Source organism: Salmo salar, chromosome ssa24 (genome assembly GCF_905237065.1).
Source record: "Salmo salar chromosome ssa24, Ssal_v3.1, whole genome shotgun sequence".
NCBI lineage: Eukaryota > Metazoa > Chordata > Actinopteri > Salmoniformes > Salmonidae > Salmo > Salmo salar.
In genome coordinates, this window is record NC_059465.1 from 1,734,155 (window position 1) to 1,756,550 (window position 22,396).

Below are 22,396 nucleotides of genomic sequence, written 5' to 3' on the forward strand. Positions count from 1 at the left end.
CAAGCGTCGGCTGGAGTGGTGTAAAGCTCACCGCCATTGGACTCTGGAGCAGTTGAAATGCATTCTCTGGAGTGATAAATCACGCTTCACCATCTGGCAGTCCGACGGACGAATCTGGGTTTGGCGGATGCCAGGAGAATGCTACCTGCCCGAATGCACAGTGCCAACTATAAAGTTTGGTGGAGGAGGAATAAATGGTCTGGGTCTGTTTTTCGTTATTTGGGCTAGGCCCCTTAGTTCCAGTGAAGGGAAATCTTAATGCTACAGCATACGAAGACATTCTAGATGATTTTGTGCTGCCAACTTTGTGGCAGCAGTTTGAGGCAGGCCCTTTCCTGTTCCAGCATGACAATGCCCCCGTTTACAAAGTGAGGTCCATGCAGAAATGGTTTGTCGAGATCGGTGTGGAAGAACTTGACTGGCTTGCACAGAGCCCTGACCTCAAACCCATCAAACACCTTTGAGATTAATTGTGATGCCGACTGCAAGCCAGGCCTAATCAACCCAACATCAGTGCCCGACCTCACTAATGCTCTTATAGCTAAATGGAAGCAAGTCCCCACAGCAATGGTCCAACATCTAGTGGAAAGCCTTCCCAGAATAGCAGCAAAGGGGGGACCAACTCCATGTTAATGCCCATGATTTTGGAATGAGATGTTCGACGAGCAGGTGTCCAAATACTTTTGGTCATGTAATGTAGGTTGTTTTGAGGTTGTCACAACAATTGTACAGAAACAAAGCAAGTTGTTATAGTAGATATGAGAGATACTGTAACAAGCTTTTCCAGACCTCTATCGCCCTCGACTTGGCTTGACTTATTTCAGCCCCATGCAGTGATTTGACTGAACCACAAACTCATCTCTCTCCGGGAGCCATAATTTGCATGAACAGGTGCAGGCTGACATCCTGCTATCCTGGTTCCATGGCAGGGTTTTGCATAGCAACCAAGCCGCCTGGACACTGTTAAATCGACCAGACTAATGTGTTGTGGCTCTACTTAAAGCACATACACATAAACACAGACACACAGGCACATGCACACACACACATGCATGCGCCTAGCCACACACTGAGGGTAAGAAAGGGAGACAGTCAGGGGAGACTCCAAGTGCTGCCGGCGGTGGACCTTTTCTCTTATCATTTGCTAGCCAATGCCTCAAAGCCGCAGGTGATATTGGTGTTGCATATATTGAAATGTTTTGTTTTTCTAGGAACTCACCGTGAGACACACACTAATTCACAAGGTGCATGTCGTTGCATATTAAACATTGGCAGTGTGGGGGAATACTTTTCTGGATGGTAAAAATGTTCTGTGTTAACTTAAATGACTAAAAAACAGATATAAAAAACATGTATGTAGAAAATATAAATAGCCATCTTTGAAAACTAACAATCACCAAAATAAAAACTGCGCAGTCTGGTAGAATTAAAAATTCGAAACATTTCATGGCATGGGCTCCCATTGATTTTGTTCTAATGTTTGAGTCACTCAGATAGCATGCCAAACCATGGCAAAATGTGTAGAATTGCAGGAAATTAGTAGAGCTGGGAGTTGCCAGGGACCTTACGATATTATCATGATAATTAGGTGCCGATACGATATGTATTGCGATTCTTACGATTCTATATGTATTGCGATTCGATACCGCGATTTTATTGCGATTTGATGATTCAAACATATTGCTCACTACATGTCTGCTGCAAAGAGACAAGAAAGAGCATGAGAAAATTTGTTTAGATCATTCAGGGAAATAAAAGTGCTGAAAACATGTTGGCTCACTATTTATGTAAAAAGAAGATGGAGAACAAGCTATAGGATGAAAAAGAACAGTTTTGGCACAGGTACAGCAGGCTAGAGCTAGAACATTTACAAATCAATACTTTGAGTCAAATATCAGTATAATATTGAACAAAAACAAAATTGCTATATGTAACTGTATTGATTTTGTCCTTTTTGTTTTTGGTCTTTGTCCTAGTCTCAAACCTCTGTTGGAAACAGACAGGTCGCGCGTCCGCCAAAAGGCCATTCTTTGCCTATCTTCCTTTCCAGATTTTCCTACTCAAGCTCTCCTCAGCGCGACGGATTCACACACAGCATCAAAAAAAGATTGATCAAAGCGGAATGAAGGCGGGATCTGCATGGAATAGCAATGGAGAGTGGGCATTCAGATCCTGATTCCACTTTGTTCAGTGTATGTCTACCAGTAGACTCTTCCGAGTTTGAGAATGCGCAGATTGAGAATTGGGGCCAGCCTAAATGTACAGGATGCGCTGTTCCAAGTTGTCAAATGAGGGTTCTTACGGTCATGAACATTTTATATTGTGTTTTCCTTTTTAAATATATGTCGATTTTTAAGTTATTTATCATATCAGCCATGATCAGAATTAGGCCTACCCTTCAGCGTGTCTTTCTGTATGTGCTGTGCATCATCTGTGTGTGAGAGGTAGCCCATCTAGCACATAACATTCTGAGAACCATGTGTTTCTTAGAGCTTGGTGAAAGCGTGGTTGTCCTATGGTTAGTTTGCATCCAACCTTGCCCGCAAAGTTCTGGGAATGGTGCAGATGAGTTGCTTGGCATTGGGACTTTCTCAGCACATTTAAGGAACTTAACAAAATAATGTTATTTCTTGGTATTTCATTACTTTAAACAGAACGTTTCCTAAAAGTTCAAACATGGTTACATTTAATTACATTTTTGGTAATGTTCTAGGAATGTTCTCCAACTGGTTTGGCATTGGGAATGTTCTCAAATAGTTCAGAGAACGTTAAGAAACAATGTTCTCCTCTGGGAATTTCAATACATCAGCATAACGTTTCCACCTGGTTTCCTCATGGTACTATTTAAAGTAATGTTCTCAGAATGTTCAGAGAACGTTAAGAAACAATGTCCTTCTGTGGGAATTTCAGTACTTCAGTATAAAGTTTTCTGCAGGTTTCCGCATGGTTCTATTTGAAGTCATGGTCTCAGAATATTAAGAACATTTTCCATAACAACCACAAGAAAACATTAGTAACGTTGAAAGAACGTTCTAATAATGTCATTGAAAAACATATACATTCCGTTCTCAGCATCAGCAAAACTCTCACTATCCACTATCTTGTTAAGTGTGTTCAGGTGTGTTGGCCACGCCCACTAATTGGCCTCACATTATATTAATGAGTGCTTGTTTCCTTTGAAATGGGGTCTGTTAGAATAGACTAAAATTAACAGCTTTGTATGAGTTTAAAAAAAATATACAAAATTAATACATTGCTTGTTAGCTCCAACCTGGTGGACTAATCCCATGGATCGACAACAGAAGATCATAGGTTCAAATCTCACTGATGGCGTGTCACAATAAAAATAACTGTGTTTGCGTGATAATGCTTAAGCAAATGAATTTCCAAATGTCCGATCTGTGCTTGGAGTTCAAAACAGTTAACCTAAGCTAGCAGTCTTATTAAAACAACAAATATGGCAAAAAGTACAGTAAATATAAAATCAACATTGTAATGTTTGGATTCAGTCTTCTGTCAGGCGAACTGTTGTGTCCTCAAATTTGGTCAAATACTTTTCCCATAATCTCCAAACTTTTCCATTTCAGTTGCTACCATGCTTATGCATAAAAAATGTATTCTGTAAGAAACAATTCAATTTAGCCCTATCCATATCGGCCATTTCCTATAAGGTTAATAGATCACAGGAGTGTCACAATATTCTCTGCCAGCTCTTGTCTCTGTGTTAGGAAAAACAAAAGGAACGTTTTATACGGCTAAGAATTAGCTTTGCCTCTTTTTCTCGAGGTCTCTTTGTAGTTAGCATCCGGAACCGGCTAGCTACAGATACTTGGCTAGCTTAGCTGCAAGGTTTCGCTAACCAGGCTAGTTCACTATCCTACCCTAGGTTTTCTACCTGCAAGGGAAGAATTTCTAGTCTTTCTCTCGGTAGAGAGATACGCTTTGTTTCGTCGCAAGACTAACTTAGCGCTAGCTTCCTCCTGCTAAATAGCTAGTTCAGTAGCCCACTTGGCGAACGACAGCTACGTTCACTTGGTTAAGAGGTTAGCTTTTCCCAGCTAACATCATGCTAACTAGCCTAGCTGGCAGCCAACACACTGCTAGTTAGCTGTGTTTTTTATTTTGTTCTGGGATTAGCTTTCCAATTGGTGCCATGGAAGAAGCTAACCCTGCCTCAGGGGATCCGAGCACCATGCTAGTTTGACAGCATTGAGATTGCGCCCAACGGATTCCCCTGGAGGGAGAGGGGGCATCTGACCTAGGGGTACGCCCCAGCGCCAGAGAAGTGCAGTGAACAGTTACACTCCGTGTTCTACGCTGGTACCTTCTCGGGTGGAGTGCCTCCCCATGGGTTGCTCGCTGAGAGAGTAGAAAACTAGCATGCATCCACAGTCAAGCCTGGGACCCTCTCCACTGTTACCAAGTTCTACAGACTGCAGTTCGCTATGAGACCTCTTGCCTTCAATGGCATTCTGGAATCAGATGCGACCGTGACTTGGCACGCATACTAAAGCAGGAAATCTCCTCTCTTCTATTCAAATGGAATATCAGAGTAATAGCAGAGGAAGAGAGACATTGAGGCTTCTACTCCTGGTACATTCTGGTTACCAAAAAGGGGAGAGAATTGCCCCATTCTGGACCTACAGGTCCTCTACGGCTATCTGAGGAATTTTGCGTTTCCTTTGCTCACACCGAACATGGTGTCTCGTTCTATTCGTCCAGGCGACTGGGTCACATCAGTTGACCTGCGTACTTCCAGATAAGCATCCACACAAGGTTTCTAAGGATTGCCTTTAAAGGCAAAGCCTACGAATACCTTGTTCTCCCGTTCGGGCTAGCGCCTCCCGAACATTCACCAAGTGTGTGGAGGTGCTCTCAAGTCTGTCAGAAACAAGGGGCTCCCTTCCCGGGAGCGAGCGGGGTGAGATGTTACCTCCTTGGTAACCCACCTTTCCGGGCTCGTGTTTCCAAATCAATCAGATAAAAAGCTGTTTTATACTGACACAGAGAATATAGAATCTGAGTATCACCCAACGCTGTCGGGAGGCCACATGGCCTCATTCCGACAGTGCCTATCCCTATTAAACAGGAGGCACTCGGCCATGTTCCGAATACGCCTCCGGTTACTGGAGTTAATAGACTCCACTATCTCAGTGGTCCCACATGGCCTACTGAGGATGAGAAGTTTCCAACGCTGGGTTTTATCCCTAGGTCTGTGCACCCGACATCAGAGTGCCTCACATCTTTCTGGAAATGGAGGGGCCCCTCGATCTTCACATTCGGCACCACTCTAGGAGTGGTGTCAGCGGGGAAGGTGATGACGACAGACGCGTCACTCATGGGTTGGGGGCGAAGTTTACGAGGGCCAGGCAGTTAACTGAGTGTGGACCACACAACTCTGTCTTGCCCATATCAATTACCTCGAACTTCTGACAGTGTTCCTCTTTTGAAACACTTTCTACCCTTCCTCCGGTATTGTCACGTCCTTGTCAGGACAGACAATATGACAGTGTCGGCCTACATCAACAACCAGGGCGGCACACGTTCCTTGAAATGGCCCACAGCCATATGGCATAGCCAGATCAGGGCCCAACATAAGGCAAACTCAAAGTATGCTATTCTGTCCTTTTGAAATAGACTACATTTTCTTCATATCATGTTTCTTTATTGTGATGGTGTAAGCTATATTACATGGATTTATTAGACTTTTCTTAAATGTAGATGTTCCAAATGCCTGCATCAGTGGCTTGTAAGCTATGTGTGGAAGCCAGGAGATGCTAAACGTGTTTATGTTCATTCATGGTCAATTACTGTGAGACCGGAAGTTATTTGCTTGACAATCACCGGCTGACAAAATGTCATGACTACCACAGCCGTAGTTGGTACACCCTTGGCAAAAGGCGCACCGCTCTATGCTTTTCCCCCTATGCGCCTCACACTCCCCACTATAGCCATAGTGAGACAACGAGGCTCGTCCCTCATCCTGGTAGCACCCACATGTCCGGGAAAGCTTTGGTTAAGGTTAAATCTGGACACGACTAGTCTGCCTCTCAGAGCCATTGAGACATTCCAGAGCCCCTTCTACACGCTCACTTTACGGAAATAAGTGGTGCATCTTTGAGAAGTGGTGTGACCAAAAACAAATAATTCCTTACCAATGTTTTGTGTCAGAGGTTTTATGCTTCATGCAAGGCCTTCTAGACAGCGGGACGGCTTTCTCCACTGTTAAGTTCTACTTAACCGCTTTTTCAGTTTGTCATATAGGCCTTAATAACAGCGCAGTGGGCAAGTACCTGCTCTAATGCCATTTCAAGAAGGGGCGCACCGCTTATGTCTGTATCCAAGCCTGTAGCCCCGCCTTGGAATCTTTCTACTGTGCTTGAGGCTTTGTCTCAGCAGCCTTTTGAGATGCTGGAGAATGTAGGGATGAAATATCTCTCTCTCAAGACCTCTTTATTGGTAGCCCTTACTTCCTCAAAGCGAGTGAGTGAACGACATTCACTGTCAGTTCACCATTCCTGCCTACTGTTTGTCCCGGGTTTTTACCAAGATAACCTTATTGCCTAACCCCACCTTTATGACAAAGGTCAGTGACAGTTACAATTGTCTCACCTTGAAGCTTATGGCTTTCCACCTACCGCCTTTCTCTTCTGCAGAGGAAGAGCGTCGTCACTGTTTGTGTCCAGTGCGTGCTTTACACATGTATTTGGATAGAAAGAGAGCTTTACGCAAGAGCGACCAGCTCTTTGTGTCTTGAACACCCCCTGCAGGGGGAGGCCTTTCTCTCGTCAATGGTTGTCACATTGGATAGTGGATGCTATTATACTAGCTTATAATAGCAAGGGTTCACAGCCTCTGGAGGCCCTGAGGGCTCATTCCACCAGAGGTACAGTATGGCTACCTCTTGGGCTCTGTTCAAAGGCTTCTCCTTGCAGGAGATCTGTAATGCGGCATGTTGGGCATCCCCTCATGAGGTTCTACCGACTGGAAGTCACTGCACCTTCTCTGGTGCATACTGTTCTCAGTATCGGGGTCTCTGAGGGGTAGTCTGGAAACTAGTGTTCGGAGAGCGTGCCTACGTTATGGGAGTTTCATACATCTCATATGTGAGTCGTCTAAACAAATAACTGAAAGAGAACTCAGTTATTCTAGATTTCTGCAAACAGGCACGTTCCCACATGAGTCGACTCACTCATAATATTAGAGAACGGGGTTATGTAAATAACCTTGAGATGTTTTGTTTGTCACTGGTATCGTATATCTGTATATATCATTCATGCATCATTCTCCCCATCCTTAACATCATTGTATACACAGAGTGCACCACCTCCTAGGGATCCCAATCTGAACCCAATCTTATATTACACACTCATCATAGTGGAATGGAAGTATTTATGTATAAATAGCAGTTCTCTGTATAGACCAAACTCTTGTAAACACCACACTATTGTTTCAGTTCCATTTCCTTAAGGCATCAACACTCAATACAACTCTTTCTGAATTAGTTAGTACTGTTGACATTAAAGCTAAGAGCTTACAGGGCTGGGAGGCACACACACAATCACAGACACACACACACACACACACACAGACACAGACTGTCCTAACCTTTTCTCATTTTGTTCTACTAAAAACAATATTCTCAGGTCAGAGTCTGACTCCCAGACTTGCAGCCAATTCCCTTCTGGTCATGTCTCAATTCTGACTTCCCTTGTTTCAGAATGCACATCAGAAACAGAAGTTGTTGGAAATGAATATACAATATTATGAGACATGTTATAAGAAAAGGTCACATAATTAAATTGTTTTTTCCCCCGCTGAGCTGGGAAGAGAAAAGGATGGGGAAAGAGAGAGAGAGAGATTCTCTCTTGAGGCTAAGCTGGATGTTAGTACATCCATACAGTGCTGAGTGGTGCAATGTTCATTTCCTTCTCAGATAAACGCTCTCAGATGACGTCTGAGGAATTTCCTGCCGAACCGAGGTTTGAAGCAACGGCAGCACTGCATTCTGTTGTATCAAATGGAGAACATGTGGGAACATCACAGTCAAGTTGAGTTATGTCAGACAAAAACCTTTAACTCCTAGCAAAGATTTAGGCCACCATTCATTGTAGGGATAAGGAATTATAATAACATGTTTTGATCATTTCATAAATTAACCTCGTTAATTTAGAAATCAAAGTCAGCTCAGGGGGTGGGCAATAATTTTGGTTTTGGGGCCACACTGGGATTTCAAAATTCAGTGGAGGGCCGCACTTATTTATTTTTATCAAACTTGTAGACCAGCTGATCTGACGCTGTTATGGTGTCAAGCCGTCTGGATACAAGACAGCGGAAATGGCATAGGAAATCATAATTATTTGTGTTGACTACTCCCACCCCAATGAAGTAACACCCTATCACCGAAATTTAAATGAGGAAAAAGGAAGAATATTACATATGGCAACCGAAATAAAATGATTTGACTCAAAATGTAGCCTATGTCAATTAAACTTATTTAGTTAACACGTTTAATTGTAGACAATTCAGCCAATTATGGCTACATCGAGGCTACTCTGCGAAAATAAATGTATAGAAGACCAACTTTTAATGAATTACCACATTGTAAATTAAAGTGATATGGATTGCAGCAACATGTGTGACATACAATTTAAATATCATTATCAAACCAAGCCCTTTGTATTTGTTTCTTTGGATAACGATTTCCAAATAATAAATTCATCTCCACACCACATTTCCTTCCAATTCAGATATTGTTTCTTTAATAAAGTACAATATGCCGCAGTAGGCCTAATAGCCTAATTACTGTAGTCCTGTATGAAAAAATAAAGGTTTACTATTGAGTGTTGTACCCGCAAAGCACTGACAGCTTCATTAAATAGTACCCGCAAAACACCAGTCCTAACGTCAACAGTGGAGAGGCGACGCTGGGATGCTGGCTTTCTAGGCAGAGTTCCTCTGTCCAGTGTCTGTGTTCTTTTGCCCATCTTAATCTTTTATTTTTATTAGCCAGTCTGAGATATAGATTTTTCTTTGCAACTCTGCCTAGAAGGCCAGCATCCCGGAGTCACCTCTTCACTGTTGACGTTGAGACTGGTGTTTTGTGGGTACTATTTAATGAAGCTGCCAGTGTTTTGCGGGCACTATCTTCAGTGTTTTGCGGGTACTATTTAACCCCTGGTCGGGCTGGACATCCAGCGAAAAATCCAATCCCATTAGCATAACAAAATTTAATATTTTTTTTTTTCAAATATAGGACTATTTTATATCGTTTTATAGATACACCTCTCCTGAATCGAACCACGTTGTCCAATTTCAAAAAGGCTTTACAGCAAAAGCAAAACATTAGATTATGTTAGAGGAGTATATCGTAAAAGTAGCCACATAGCCATTTTCCGACCAACCACATGCATCACAAATAACCAAAAAACAGCTAAATGCAGCACTAACCTTTGACAATCTTCATCAGATGACACTCCTAGGACATCATGTTACACAATACATGCATTCTTTTGTTCGATAAAGTTCATATTTATCCTCTCTGGGCTAGGCGGGACGAAATCGTCCCACCTACGCAACAGCCAGTGTAATCCCGTGGCGCGATTTTCAAATACCTTAGAAATGCTATTACTTCAATTTCTCAAACATATGACTATTTTACACAATTTTAAAGACAAGACTCTCGTTCATCTAACCACACTGTCCGATTTCAAAAAGGCTTTACAACGAAAGCAAAACATTAGATTATGTCAGCAGAGTACCCAGCCAGAAATAATCAGACACCCATTTTTCAAGCTAGCATATAATGTCACAAAAACCCAGAAGACAGCTAAATGCAGCACTAACCTTTGATGATCTTCATCAGATGACACACCTAGGACATTATGTTATACAATACATGCATGTTTTGTTCAATCAAGTTCATATTTATATCAAAAAACAGCTTTTTACATTAGCATGTGACGTTCAGAACTAGCATACCTCCGGTGAATTTACTAAATTACTCACGATAAACGTTCACAAAAAACATAACAATTATTTTAAGAATTATAGATACAGAACTCCTTTGTGCAATCGATATGTCCGATTTTAAAATAGCTTTTCAGTGAAAGCACATTTTGCAATATTCTCAGTAGATAGCCCAGCCATCACGGCTAGCTATTTAGACACCCACCAAGTTTAGCCCTGACCAAAGTCAGATTTACTATTACAAAAGTTTGATTACCTTTGATGTTCTTCGTCAGAATGCACTCCCAGGACTGCTACTTCAATAACAAATGTTGGTTTGGTCCAAAATAATCCATCGTTATATCCAAATAGCGTCATTTTGTTTGTGCGTTCAAGACACTATCCGAAGTGTAAATAAGGGTCACGAGCATGGTGCAATTCGTGACAAAAAAAATCTAAATATTCCATTACCGTACTTCGAAGCATGTCAACCGCTGTTTAAAATCCATTTTTATGCCATTTTTCTCGTAAAAAAGCGATAATATTCCGACCTGGAATCTGCGTTTAGGTAAACAGAGGAAAGAAAACAAAGCATTCGGTCGACGCGGGCACGCGCCTGAGTCTCACAGTACTGTAACCAGCCACTACCCAAACGCGCTACTTTTTTTCAGCCAGAGCCTGCAAAGCCACAATTCAGCTTTTTGCCGCCTTCTGAGAGCCTATGGGAGCCGTAGGAAGTGTCACGTTATAGCAATAAACAGAGGCAAGAAGAACGACACCTTGTCAGACAGGCCACTTCCTGCATGAAATCTTCTCAGGTTTTTGCCTGCCATATGAGTTCTGTTATACTCACAGACACCATTCAAACAGTTTTAGAAACTTCAGGGTGTTTTCTATCCAAAGCCAATAATTATATGCATATTCTAGTTACTGGGCAGGAGTAGTAACCAGATTAAATCGGGTACGTTTTTTATCCAGCCGTGTCAATACTGCCCCCTAGCCCTAACAGGTTAAATATAAAAACAGCATTTTACATCGGCGCGTGACGTTGACTAACTATTTTCCCTCAAATGCATCCGGTGAAACAGCGCTACAATTTACTAAATTACTATTCGAAAACATTTTTAAAATGTAATATTGTCATTCTAAGATTTATAGATGAATATCTCTTGAAAGCACCTGTAATGCCAGATTTAAAAATAACTTTACTGGGTAATCACACTTTGCGATAAAAGGGGATGCGATACTCAGAAAAATAGGCTACCGTTACAGGTCAGCGCCATCTTGGAACAATCGCATAACAAATCTACTCTTGTATACTATTGTCAATTATCCCTTACCTTTGATTATCTCCATCAGAAAGCACTTCCAGGAATCCCAGGTCCACAACCAATGTATTTTCGTTCGAAAAAGTTAATCCTTTACGTCCCAATAGCTTGTTCTTTTTAGCGCGTTCTGAAGGCTGCTCCAAAACTTCCGTCGGCCGCAGGACTCCTCTTTCAATAAAATGCATTTTTTTAATTTTTAGGTTCGTTCAAACATGTCAAACGTTGTATAACATAAATCTTTAGGGCCTTTTTCAACCAGAGCTCCAATAAGATTCAAGGGGGACGATTGCATTGTCTTTCAAAACGTTTCGAAAGGGGAGGGTAGCCAGGGGCGCCGGCGTCATAATGGTGATGGCCCTCCTCATGTGACCACTTTCCACAGCGTCTCATTCAGTCAGTTTTCACAGTAGGAGACTCAAACCACTTTGTAAAGACTGGGGACATCTAGTGGAAGCAATAGGAAGTGCTCAATGAACCATTGCTCACGGTGTGATTTATAGGCAAAGTGATGAAGTTGAGTCCGCAATTCAGAATTCCACATCCTGTTACGATCGGTCTCGGGGTTTTGACTGCCATATGAGTTCTGTTATACTCACAGACACCATTCAAACAGTTTTAGAAACTTTAGGGTGTTTTCTATCCACAAGTATTAATTATATGCATATCCTAGCTTCTGAGTTTGAGTAGGAGGCCGTTTAAAATGGGCACTAATTTTTTTCAAAAATCGCTGTAGCGCCCCCTATCCTAGGCGACCGTCAAGAGGTTAATGAAGCTGCCAGTTGGCGTCTGTTTCTGAAACTAGACACTCTAATGTACTTGTCCTCTTGCTCAGTTGTGCACCGGGGCCTCCCACTCCTCTTTCTATTCTGGTTAGAGACAGTTTGCTCTGTTCTGTGAAGGGAGTAATACACAGCATTATACGAGATCTTCAGTTTCTTGGCAATTTCTCTCATGGAATAGCCTTCATTTCTCAGAACAAGAACACTGATGAGTTTCAGAAGAAAGTTCTTTGTTTCTGGCCATTTTGAGCCTGTAATCGAACCCACAAATGCTGATGCTCCAGATACTCAACTAGTCTAAAGAAGGACAGTTTTATTGCTTAATCAGAATAACAGTTTTCAGCTGTGCTAACATAATTGCAAAAATTTTCTAATGATCAATTGGCCTTTTAAAATTATAAACTTGGATTAGCTAACACAACGTGCCATTGGAACACAGGAGTGATGGTTGCTGATAATGGGCCTTTGTACGCCTATGTAGATATTCCATAAAAAATCAGCTGTTTCCAGCTACAATAGTCATTTACAACATTAACAACGTATTTCTGATCAATTTGATGTTATTTTAATGGACATAAAATGTGCTTTTCTTTCAAAAACATGGACATTTCTAAGTGACCCAAAACTTTTGAATGGTGATGTATGTTTGTTAGTTTTTTCAAGTGATTAAAATGATTTGTTAAAAACACAATGATATATTATTTGTGCAACTTTAAATAACTTCATTAATATTATTAGAATACAATATAATTTGATTCAAAATACAATGCAATCACGATTTAGTTTCAAATGTCAAATGGAATATTTCCTTTTGCCCTCTTGATAAGAAATGACCATATTCGATTCAGACAAGTAAAATCATTAATGGATAACATTAATTGGAAACATGGTGTAGGAAAAAGTATTCATACACCATAGATTTGAATAGGTTAGGCTACATTGCCATAGTAGATTTGCTGTGGTAAAACGAGGGCATTAAATACTTTATTTTAGTTGTGCGGAATGATTGTCAAATAGATAAATCGTCCTTAGTCAAGTAGTATTGCCAGATCAAATTGTTCCAATGATTATACCCACCACAGGGCTTTTTTTGTGCTAATTTTGGTTGCAATGAGGACTAAGAGATAAACCCGAACCACGTTGGGGAGCAGTAAACCGGTGGCCAATGCTGCTTGCAATTGAGATCAGCTGCGTTGGTGAATTTATCATGTATTGATGTTTTTGACAAGAGATCATCTGCCAATAATCTACAGGCCAATCTTCGTTGCAATAGGCCCATGGAAACATGTTATTTGTTGTTGTTGTTTCAGCGCTGAGAGGCCTGGACACCAGACCTATGGATGAGAAGGAAGATGAGGACACTAGTACAGTAAAGCCTGAGCTTAACGGCGTAACGGAGAAGTCTAACGGGAGCGATAACGGACGTTCCTCTCAAATCCTCTATGTGATAACGTCCAGTCCCGGTAAACCGGACCACAACATGCCAGGTCAGTGGGCCGGACCCAACGGGACCAACGGACACACCTCTAGTATGTAGATACCAATATTGTTGTTTTCTATCTATCAGTTACCAACATCATATCTTTCTACTTCTCTGGGTTTCTAATAGAGCTTTCTACTATGACTCACAGCTATTGATACCGACGTTGCAACGTCCTACCTTTCCATCTCTCAGTTACTACTTGTTTCTTTTTTTGTACCTTTGGTACTGTTTTTTTTACCGTTCTGGGGTTTCTCTTATGTGTAACCAACATTGTACTTTTCTGGGGTTTCTCTCATGTGTAACCGACAGCGTACCTTTCTGGGCTTTCTCATATGTGTAACCAACATTGTACTTTTCTGGGGTTTCTCTCATGTGTAACCGACAGCGTACCTTTCTGGGCTTTCTCATATGTGTAACCAACATTGTACTTTTCTGGGGTTTCTCTCATGTGTAACCAACAGCGTACCTTTCTGGGATTTCGCATATGTGTAACCAACATTGTACTTTTCTGGGGTTTTCTTATGTGTAACCAACAGCGTTCCTGTCTGCCTCTGTGGTCTCACGCTGGTTTTGATTGGTCAAAAACTGTATGTTTTACAAAAAAGTTGTGAGACCTGTTTTGTTATTGGAATATATACTGAACAAAAATATAAACGCAACATGCAACAACTTCTAAGATTTTACTGAGTTACAGTTAATATTAGGATATCACTCAATTAAAATACATTCATTCATTAGGCCATAATCTATAGATTTCACATGACTGGGCAAGGGCACAGCCATTGGTGGGCCTAGGAGGACATTTGGCCCACACATTTGGGAGCCAGGCCCACAAAATAGCTTTATTACAGGCAGAAATACTCCTCAGCACCCTCTCAGACGATACTGCAGGTGAAGAAGCCAGATGTGGAGGTCCTGGGCTTACGTGGTCTGCAGTTGTGAGGCCGGTTGGACGTACTGCCAAATTCTCTAAACCAAATTTGGAGGTGGCTTATGGCAGAGGAATGAACATTAAAAACAGCTTTGTTGGACATTCCTGCAGTCGGCATGCCAATTGCACGCTCCCTCAAAACTTGAGACATCTGTGGTATCGTGTTGTGTGACAAAACTTAACATTTTATAGTGGCCTTTTATTGTCCACAGCACAAGGTGCACCTGTGTAATGATCATGCCGTTTAATCAGATTCTTGATATGCCACACCTATCAGGTGAATGGATTATCTTGGCCAAGGAGAAATGCTCACTAACATGGATGTAAACAAATTTGTTTAAGCTTTTTGTGCATATGGAACATTTCCGGGATCTTTTATTTTCAGCTCATGAAACATGGGACCCACACTTTAAATGTTGCGTTAATTTTTTTGTTCAGTATATATTAAAATAAAAAGCATGAGCTGGCGCACACCCAGAGAAAATTCTTTAGTGTAGAGGTGCTGACTAACGGTGAATAAACTGTAAGCTATGAAAACAAAGAGAGTCGCACACTCCATATGTATAACCTCCCAGTAATTTATTGGGCATTAAGGTTGAACCAAAAGATTACATGTAACAAAAACATTTAATGAAATAGTAAATATTTTAATATATAGGTGAAATTAAATTAAACAATGTATGTTGAGGCTAATGTTATACTAATGCTAATGATAAGAATGGCATAATATATTCAATATGCTGTGTGCAATTGTCTTTTAACAGTTTCCCTAAATTCATTCTGATCAAGATAAGCAATTACGAAATACTGGGAGGTTATACTTTGATTTTATAGCTTGCTGTTCAGTAACAGATGTGCACCAATAACGCAGGTACTAATATTTTACCATCTGAATCGGTTGTGATAAAGACCTTTAGGCTAATGTGTGCCGGTAGATCAAACCTTACACTGAGTGTACTCTTTCCTGACATGACTGACCAGGTGAATCCAGGTGAAAGCTATGGTCCCTTATTGATGTCACCTGTTAAATCCACTTCAATCAGTGTAGATGAAGGGGAGTAGACAGTTTAAACAAATACTTTTATGCCTTGAGACAATTGAGACATGGATTGGGTATGTGTTCCATTCAGATGGTGAATGGGCAAGACAAAATATTGAAGTGCCTTTGAAAGGGGGAGGGTAGTAGGTGCCAGGCGCACTGGTTTGTGTCAAGAACTGCAACGCTGCTGGGTTTTTTACTCTCAACAGTTTCCCGTGTGCATCAAGAATGGTCAACCACCCAAAGGACATCCAGCCAATTTGACACAACTGTATGAAGTATTGGAGTCAACATGGACCAGCCTCCCTGTGGAACGCTTTCGACACCTTGTAGAGTTCATACCCCGACGAATTGAGGCTGTTCTGAGGTCAAAAGGGGGTGCAACTCAATATTAGGAAGGTGTTCTTAATGTTTGGTGCACTCAGTACTGTACAAATATGGTGTAGATGTGCCAGACTGTTTTTAGTTTATAGATCTCTTTTATCTCTTTCTGGTCAGGTTTCTCCATGCCTCTCTGAGAGTCTACTCAAGTGCATAGGGTGCTTCTTAACTGGTATGTTTTCATCTAAACTGTCTGATTTCAATTGTGTTTCTGTGTTGACAGTGTGGACCATCTACGCCCTAGCTGCTCTCCTGACTCTGACGGTCATAGCCATGGTGGCTAAACTACTCCTGCATATTACAGTAAAGTAAGTATTACATTTTACGTTGTTTGATGTAAATTAAGGACAATAAAGTTTTATTGTACTAATACCTCAAAAGTGTAACCGAAGTGTAGTTTATTGCATCTAATGTATTTTTAATTCTGTGAGAGCCCCATGTAACCTAATGTTACTATTCTCTCTTGCCATATCTATTTCTCTCTCTTCTCACCCCCCTCATCCCTCGTCTCTTTCCAGATCTCCCAACATCCCGACCAGCAGTGGTTCAGAGAGCTGCAGTGGACAGAGTGCTGCGTCCGAGCCCTGGATCATCTTCTACCGGCCCTCCACTATCTCCCTCTTCAAGAAAAAGCTAAAGAACCACCACGGAGACCTCAGCCCTCTGGTGGGCAACTAGCGAACTGCAGTCTGGTCTACTAACATCATCACCATCATGTACCAGGGCCTACTGTACCAGAGCTAGCCACAGAGCTAGCCCCTCTACCAATGAGACTCTATGGGGTACTGAGCTACAAAGCTAACATAATCACTAATGACTGATTCACTGACTCACTGAGTGACTACTACCAAAAGGCCCAAGAGCCAAATCCCTAAAAGGGATCCAGACAGGGCTGTCTGTGTCTGCTGTGTACAAGGCAGGAGAGGAGGGCAGCTATACAGTGTGAGGTGGATGTTTTACTGTAGGGAACTCATCTTCTATGGGTTCCACTTCCATCGTCCATGGATGTCTGAGAGCATTGGAGTCCTCCTCTAGAGACAAGGGTTGGCTGGGGCCAAAGCAAGCAGTTTCCATAGGACTCCTCCAGAATGCAGGCCTTCCATTGTAACTGTGTGCCGGTGGGGCACAAAATGTCTGACAATCTCTCCAAATTCGCTAACCTGCGAACAACTGAGGGAGCCATGCATATTCCCTATCAGTGACTGTCATAGGTGTCTCACAGAACAAGGGGTTGGATCACAAGGGGTCAGAGTAAGGCCTAGATTCAATCAGATCAAGCGTTAAACAGCGATATCTGATGTTTTGGCGGTGTCAGAGGTGTAACTGTGTCGGAGCAGTCAAATCGGTTAGCAGGTGCTCTTGATCATTGTCACAAAGCCACACCCGCAGCTCGCGTTAGAAGTTCAGAATGAGAAAGTGTAGGCTATCTAGAAATAATGACACTCAAATTAAAAATCATTAGACGACGAAAGCGTAATCGAGGTATAGATTACAACTCACATTCCAGTGTTCGAACTTGTTAAGAGGGCTGCATGGGATTTCTCTGAATGAGACTCCGTGCAGCCAATGGTAACGTCCGCTTTAGGTATAATGCCAGGAGCCACTTGTGGATTTGAACGTTCTAAAGCAGTTCCACCACCGACACTGCTATCTGGAGGAAACTGTATCAAGAGTCTCTACCATGGCTGCTGGTGGATGAGGGATGTGGTTTCATTAAACAACTGCCATTCAAAAGAGTGTTTGAAATGCTCAGAGGTTCTCTCTCATCCGCTCAGCTGCGGTTCTTATCTTTCTGGTTTAACTATGTTTAAGTGCCTTAAGGATCTTAAACAAGCCTGCTTGGCTTCTTTCCCTCTCCCCTCCTCCCCCCTCTTCTCACTGTCTTTCAGTCTATTGCTTGTGATCCCCACCCTATGACAGACTGTCGATGGGAATTACTGTAGCGTGGGCGAGACTTGGAAAAAAGGTTTGCTTCATTTTTTGTATCTTTTTCTTTCTATGTGCTCTTATGCGTAGTCTTCTTGGACATTACTGAACATATTGTTATCGTTATGTTGCCATTTGATTACAAGGAGGGGGTAAATTGTGTTGTATATTGCGTAATTCAATGTGGGGAATGATGATGATGACATATGTCCTGCTCTTTCATTTTGTGTCTCGGCAAAGCAATGGCAAAATCCTTCAAAGTCGTTTTTGTACTTACTCATCAACTGCCACTTAGCTCGGAGGTTGGAGCACTTTTTTCCCTCCTGTCTTCAGCAGCAGATTCATTCCCACATTCATAGGGCTCACTAGACCCAAACATCCTCTCTCAACTTGCAGCTAAAGCACAAATAATATGGAATGAATGAATGAAAGCACTCGTGATAGTCCACTGTGCAAGGCAAGCAGACTGTTGCAGTCCGGCGTGTTTCTGTGAGCATTGAGGACACGTGAAAGTTAACAATGCATTAATGTGCCCCTTGAATATAGCAGGTTGGAATTCCATAAAGAGAGGTTGAACCATAGATGAAATATATGTTAATATATATTACATTATACTGTATATGTATAATAATGTTAGAATTCTATTTCCATGACTTTGTTTTTCCCAACAATCTCAAACACAGTGAAAGCTGATTAATCTGGTCCAAACGTCAATGCACTTAAATTTGCCGCTACTTGTATGGTGACAGATAAATAGTACTTAAATCCAGTTTGGCTCTTATTTGCTCTCGAAACCAAAACCGTTTGAAACTGATGATAGGAGATTTGCAAAGTGCAAACTTGACATTGAGAGCACTTGCAACAAAAGGGTTCAAGTTGATATGCAAAATTGTATGGATAGATTACATTTTAGGTAGTGTAACTTGGTCAAAAAATGCTTTAACCTCATTTTAACATCCTGTCATAAACAGCACATGTTCAACTACATAAAACATCATGTTTTCCCACCCCAAGGGGTTTTTTTTTTACTATTGTAAGTGCCAATAAAGTGCCATTAAAGTAACAGAGTTGTATATACTCTAGATGACGACAAGGGGGCGCTGTTTTGAAGCCACCGCACCTCTATTTTGGCACTCCCCACTTTTGTAAAAAAAAATATATTTTGGAAGCTATGGAAATGCATTTATTAACGTCTACATTTGTTTTTGTCACATTTATTCTATTACAGACACCTTAATGCATACTTTTACATAAAATTATGTTTGCTAAACATAAAAATTCTAAATGAATAAATAAATAAAAACATTTTGCTTAAAGTATCATTTTTTAGAAAGCACTAATGTTACTGTCCTCACTACAACAACACAAATACTTAAATACATGAAATTGTATCTTTGAAACATTTAAATGAAATACTGTAGAATTCCATTCATTTCCATGGAGGACTGCCTTTCTGAGGAGTGCCAATATGGCCGACTGGTGGCTTCAAAGCCTTTCATTTTTCCAATACATAGCAGCAGCAATCCAGAGTTTATATACTTCATTGACTGTAACAGGGTTGAAGTTTTCATCTTAAATCAGCCATGCTTTTGATGGCCTGTGACAGGGGGAATGGAAGCTTGTTGTGTGCAACAGGCCAAAAAGAGTTGACCCAGCTCACCTGCCTTTACACTATGATTTGACTATTACATGTTGAATGTTTCTTTTGAAAAAATTATTTAAATAGGAATAGTTTCACTAAATTAAAACAAGATTTCAGTTCACGTAACAGGGTTGACCTTAAAATGAGGGGTAGACATATATTAATCACTAATCACATTAAATAAATAATAATCTTCAGAAATAACTCTGTCAAAGCAAGAACATAATTAGGGCTTTACAATGATGGTGAAAACATAATGACATTTTGTGGTTAAGTGGGTTCAAATCTTCCTACAAGTCAAAACAACATGACAAGGGACATGTAAAAGTGAAGATTTTTTTTCAAGCGCCGATTTTTTTCATTCATTTCAACAAAAATCGGATTTATTGAATTGTCCATGTGGTCTACATTAAAGGGCACTTCATTTAATATAACAGGCTTTTAAAATTCAATATTGGTGTGCAATTTCTACTTAAAACATCAAAGTGGCTGCGTCCCAAATGGCACCCTATTCCCAACTATATATATAGTGCACTACTTTTGAACAGAGTCACATTGGAATAAGGTTTAGGATTTATCATAGGTGGGACTTAATGGAAGGGCCTCAAACTTTTCGTCCTCTCTACTCTGATGTTTGTCTGCTGGGTGACCTAATGTTGTATTTTGGCTGTCTGCTCATCTGTTACTCATGTTAATTATCGCAGTACAAGTTATGTTCAGTGCAGTTTGTGCTTAGAGAAAGGGAGACTGTGTGTGTGTGTGTGTGTGTGTGTGTGTGTGTGTGTGTGTGTGTGTGTGTTTTACTATTTTTGTGAGTACCAGAAGTCCTCACAAGAATAGTAAACCAAACATTCAGAGAAGTCCTCACTTGTAAAAAGGCTATTTTTGGTTTAGGGTTAGGGTTAGAATTACGGGTTTGGGTTAGGAATTAGGTTTAGGGTTATGGGTTAAGGTTAGGGATTAGGGAAAATAGGATTTTGTATGGGAATCAATTGTTGGTCTCCAAAAAGTCCTCACAAGTATAGTAAGACATAGAGTGAGCTCCAAAACCTTTGGGACAGTGACACATTGTTTGTTGTTTTGGCGCTGTACTCCAGCACTTTGGATTTGAAATGAGGTTAAAGTGCAGACTGTCATCTTTAATTTGAGGGTATTTTCATGAATCATTTAGAAATTACAGCACTTTTTTTTACATAGTCCCCCTGTTTTAAGGGACAAAAAGTATTGGGACAAATTCACTTATGTGCATTAAAGTTAAGTATTTGGTCCCATATTCATAGCATGCAATGACTACATCAAGCTTGTGACTCTACAACTTTGTTGGATGCATTTGCTGTTTGTTTTGGTTGTGTTTCAGATTATTTTGTGCCCAATAGAATTTCATGGTAAATAATGTATTGTGTCATTTTGGAGTCACTTTTATTGTAAATAACAATAGAATATGCTTCTAAAGACTTCTACATAAATGTGGATGCTACCATGATTACAGATAATCCTGACTGAATTGTGAATAATAATAAGTGAGAAAGTTACAGATACATAAATATCATAACCCCAAGACATAACCTCTCACCATTACAATAACAGGGAAGGTTGGTATTGGGGGGGGGTGTAATATTTGATCACCTGATATGGATGAAAATACTCTCAAATTAAAGCTGACAGTCTGCACTTTAACTTCATAGTCATTGTATCATTTCAAATCCAAAGGGCTGGAGTAGAGAGCCAAAAGAACAACAAGTGTATTGGAGCTCTCTCTCTCTGTGTGTGTGTGTGTGTGTGTGTGTGTGTGTGTGTGTGTGTGTGTGTGTGTGTGTGGTGTTTGGATAGCCTGGTGAATAATAATACCAACTCCATTTTCTCCCATGTCAACCAGACAATTCCATGGTACCTCCTTATAATAATAGAAACTGTCTTCTCTTTTCTCTATCTGCGATTCATTCAAAATGTTACTCGGTACTCTTGTCATGATAACAAGATGAGCAGCTCTGTGTGATATGGAGACCAATGGGTTTTGGGGGAATACAAAAGATTGTTTTCATGAAAATTGTAAATAAATTACTGAAATTGTAATTTATACAGTAAATTATTATTATTTTGTATGTGAATGGGATATAATCTATGTTTTGTATAAGTTAAGTATCTTTGTAGTTTTATTTAAATGAATGTGTCCTGGTTGCTAAATAAATTCTGTATGCATGTTTCTTATTCCTGTGTCCAGCCGTGATTAGTTGACTTCGGTCTGTCATACCAGCACACAAGACCTACCCTACACATTTTCAGAATACATTACATGGATATTCACATATATGTGAACCACCAGTATCCCTGCACATTGATATAGTACTGGTACTGACCTAATAGCATTCAATACTGGTGTGTTTCTATTTCTTGTGTGGGTTTGTTTTTTTCATTTGAAGTGACCCAGTAATTGATTCCCTGCTCTTCTTTTAGTTTACATTTTTACCTTTGATATTGTTGAGGAAAAGCTTGCAAGTAAGCATTTCACTGTACTGTTTACACCTGTTGTATGCTGTGCATGTGACAAATCCACTTTGATTGATTTTGAGGTGAGAAAATAGAATAATATCTAACAGTAGAGATGGAAAAGGGAATTGTTGTTTCTACACATATTATACCGTAGTAGCACTGAAGTAAAAGTACTAGTACAGTGGATAAACATTATAGTCACATTGTTTTTTTGAGAAGTCGTACATATGAAGTACCTATTTTTATCCATGTCCCACAACTATACAACTTGAACTAACCATCCACAGTGCCTCCACTAAGCATACGTAGTAGTCCTTTTGGGCCACTTCAGTCAGTGCTTGAAAAGACTGCACGGAGGGTAATTCAAGCCCTGTTTTTCTCCAAAGCAGCAGAATCCTTATCGTATGTCTGTAATGACTGCCAGACTCTCTCTTGCTATCTCTCTGTAG

General features: G+C 40.7%; 1 protein-coding gene across 3 annotated transcripts in view; it reads left to right on the forward strand.

Annotated features, from left to right (window-relative positions):
• LOC106584901 (kremen protein 1) overlaps window positions 1-21,665 on the forward strand; it is a 125,263-nt gene extending 103,598 nt beyond the window's left edge. For 2 of the 3 annotated variants that reach the window (XM_014170565.2, XM_014170564.2), the window contains exons 8-10: window positions 13,366-13,584; window positions 16,113-16,197; window positions 16,408-21,665. In XM_014170565.2, the coding sequence (XP_014026040.1) occupies window positions 13,366-13,584; window positions 16,113-16,197; window positions 16,408-16,567 (464 nt within the window). In that variant the 3' untranslated portion in view covers window positions 16,568-21,665. The remainder of the gene's footprint in view (window positions 1-13,365; window positions 13,585-16,112; window positions 16,198-16,407) is intronic. The other variant, XM_014170566.2, reaches the window with a different exon arrangement.
• Window positions 21,666-22,396: the final 731 nt, after the last annotated feature.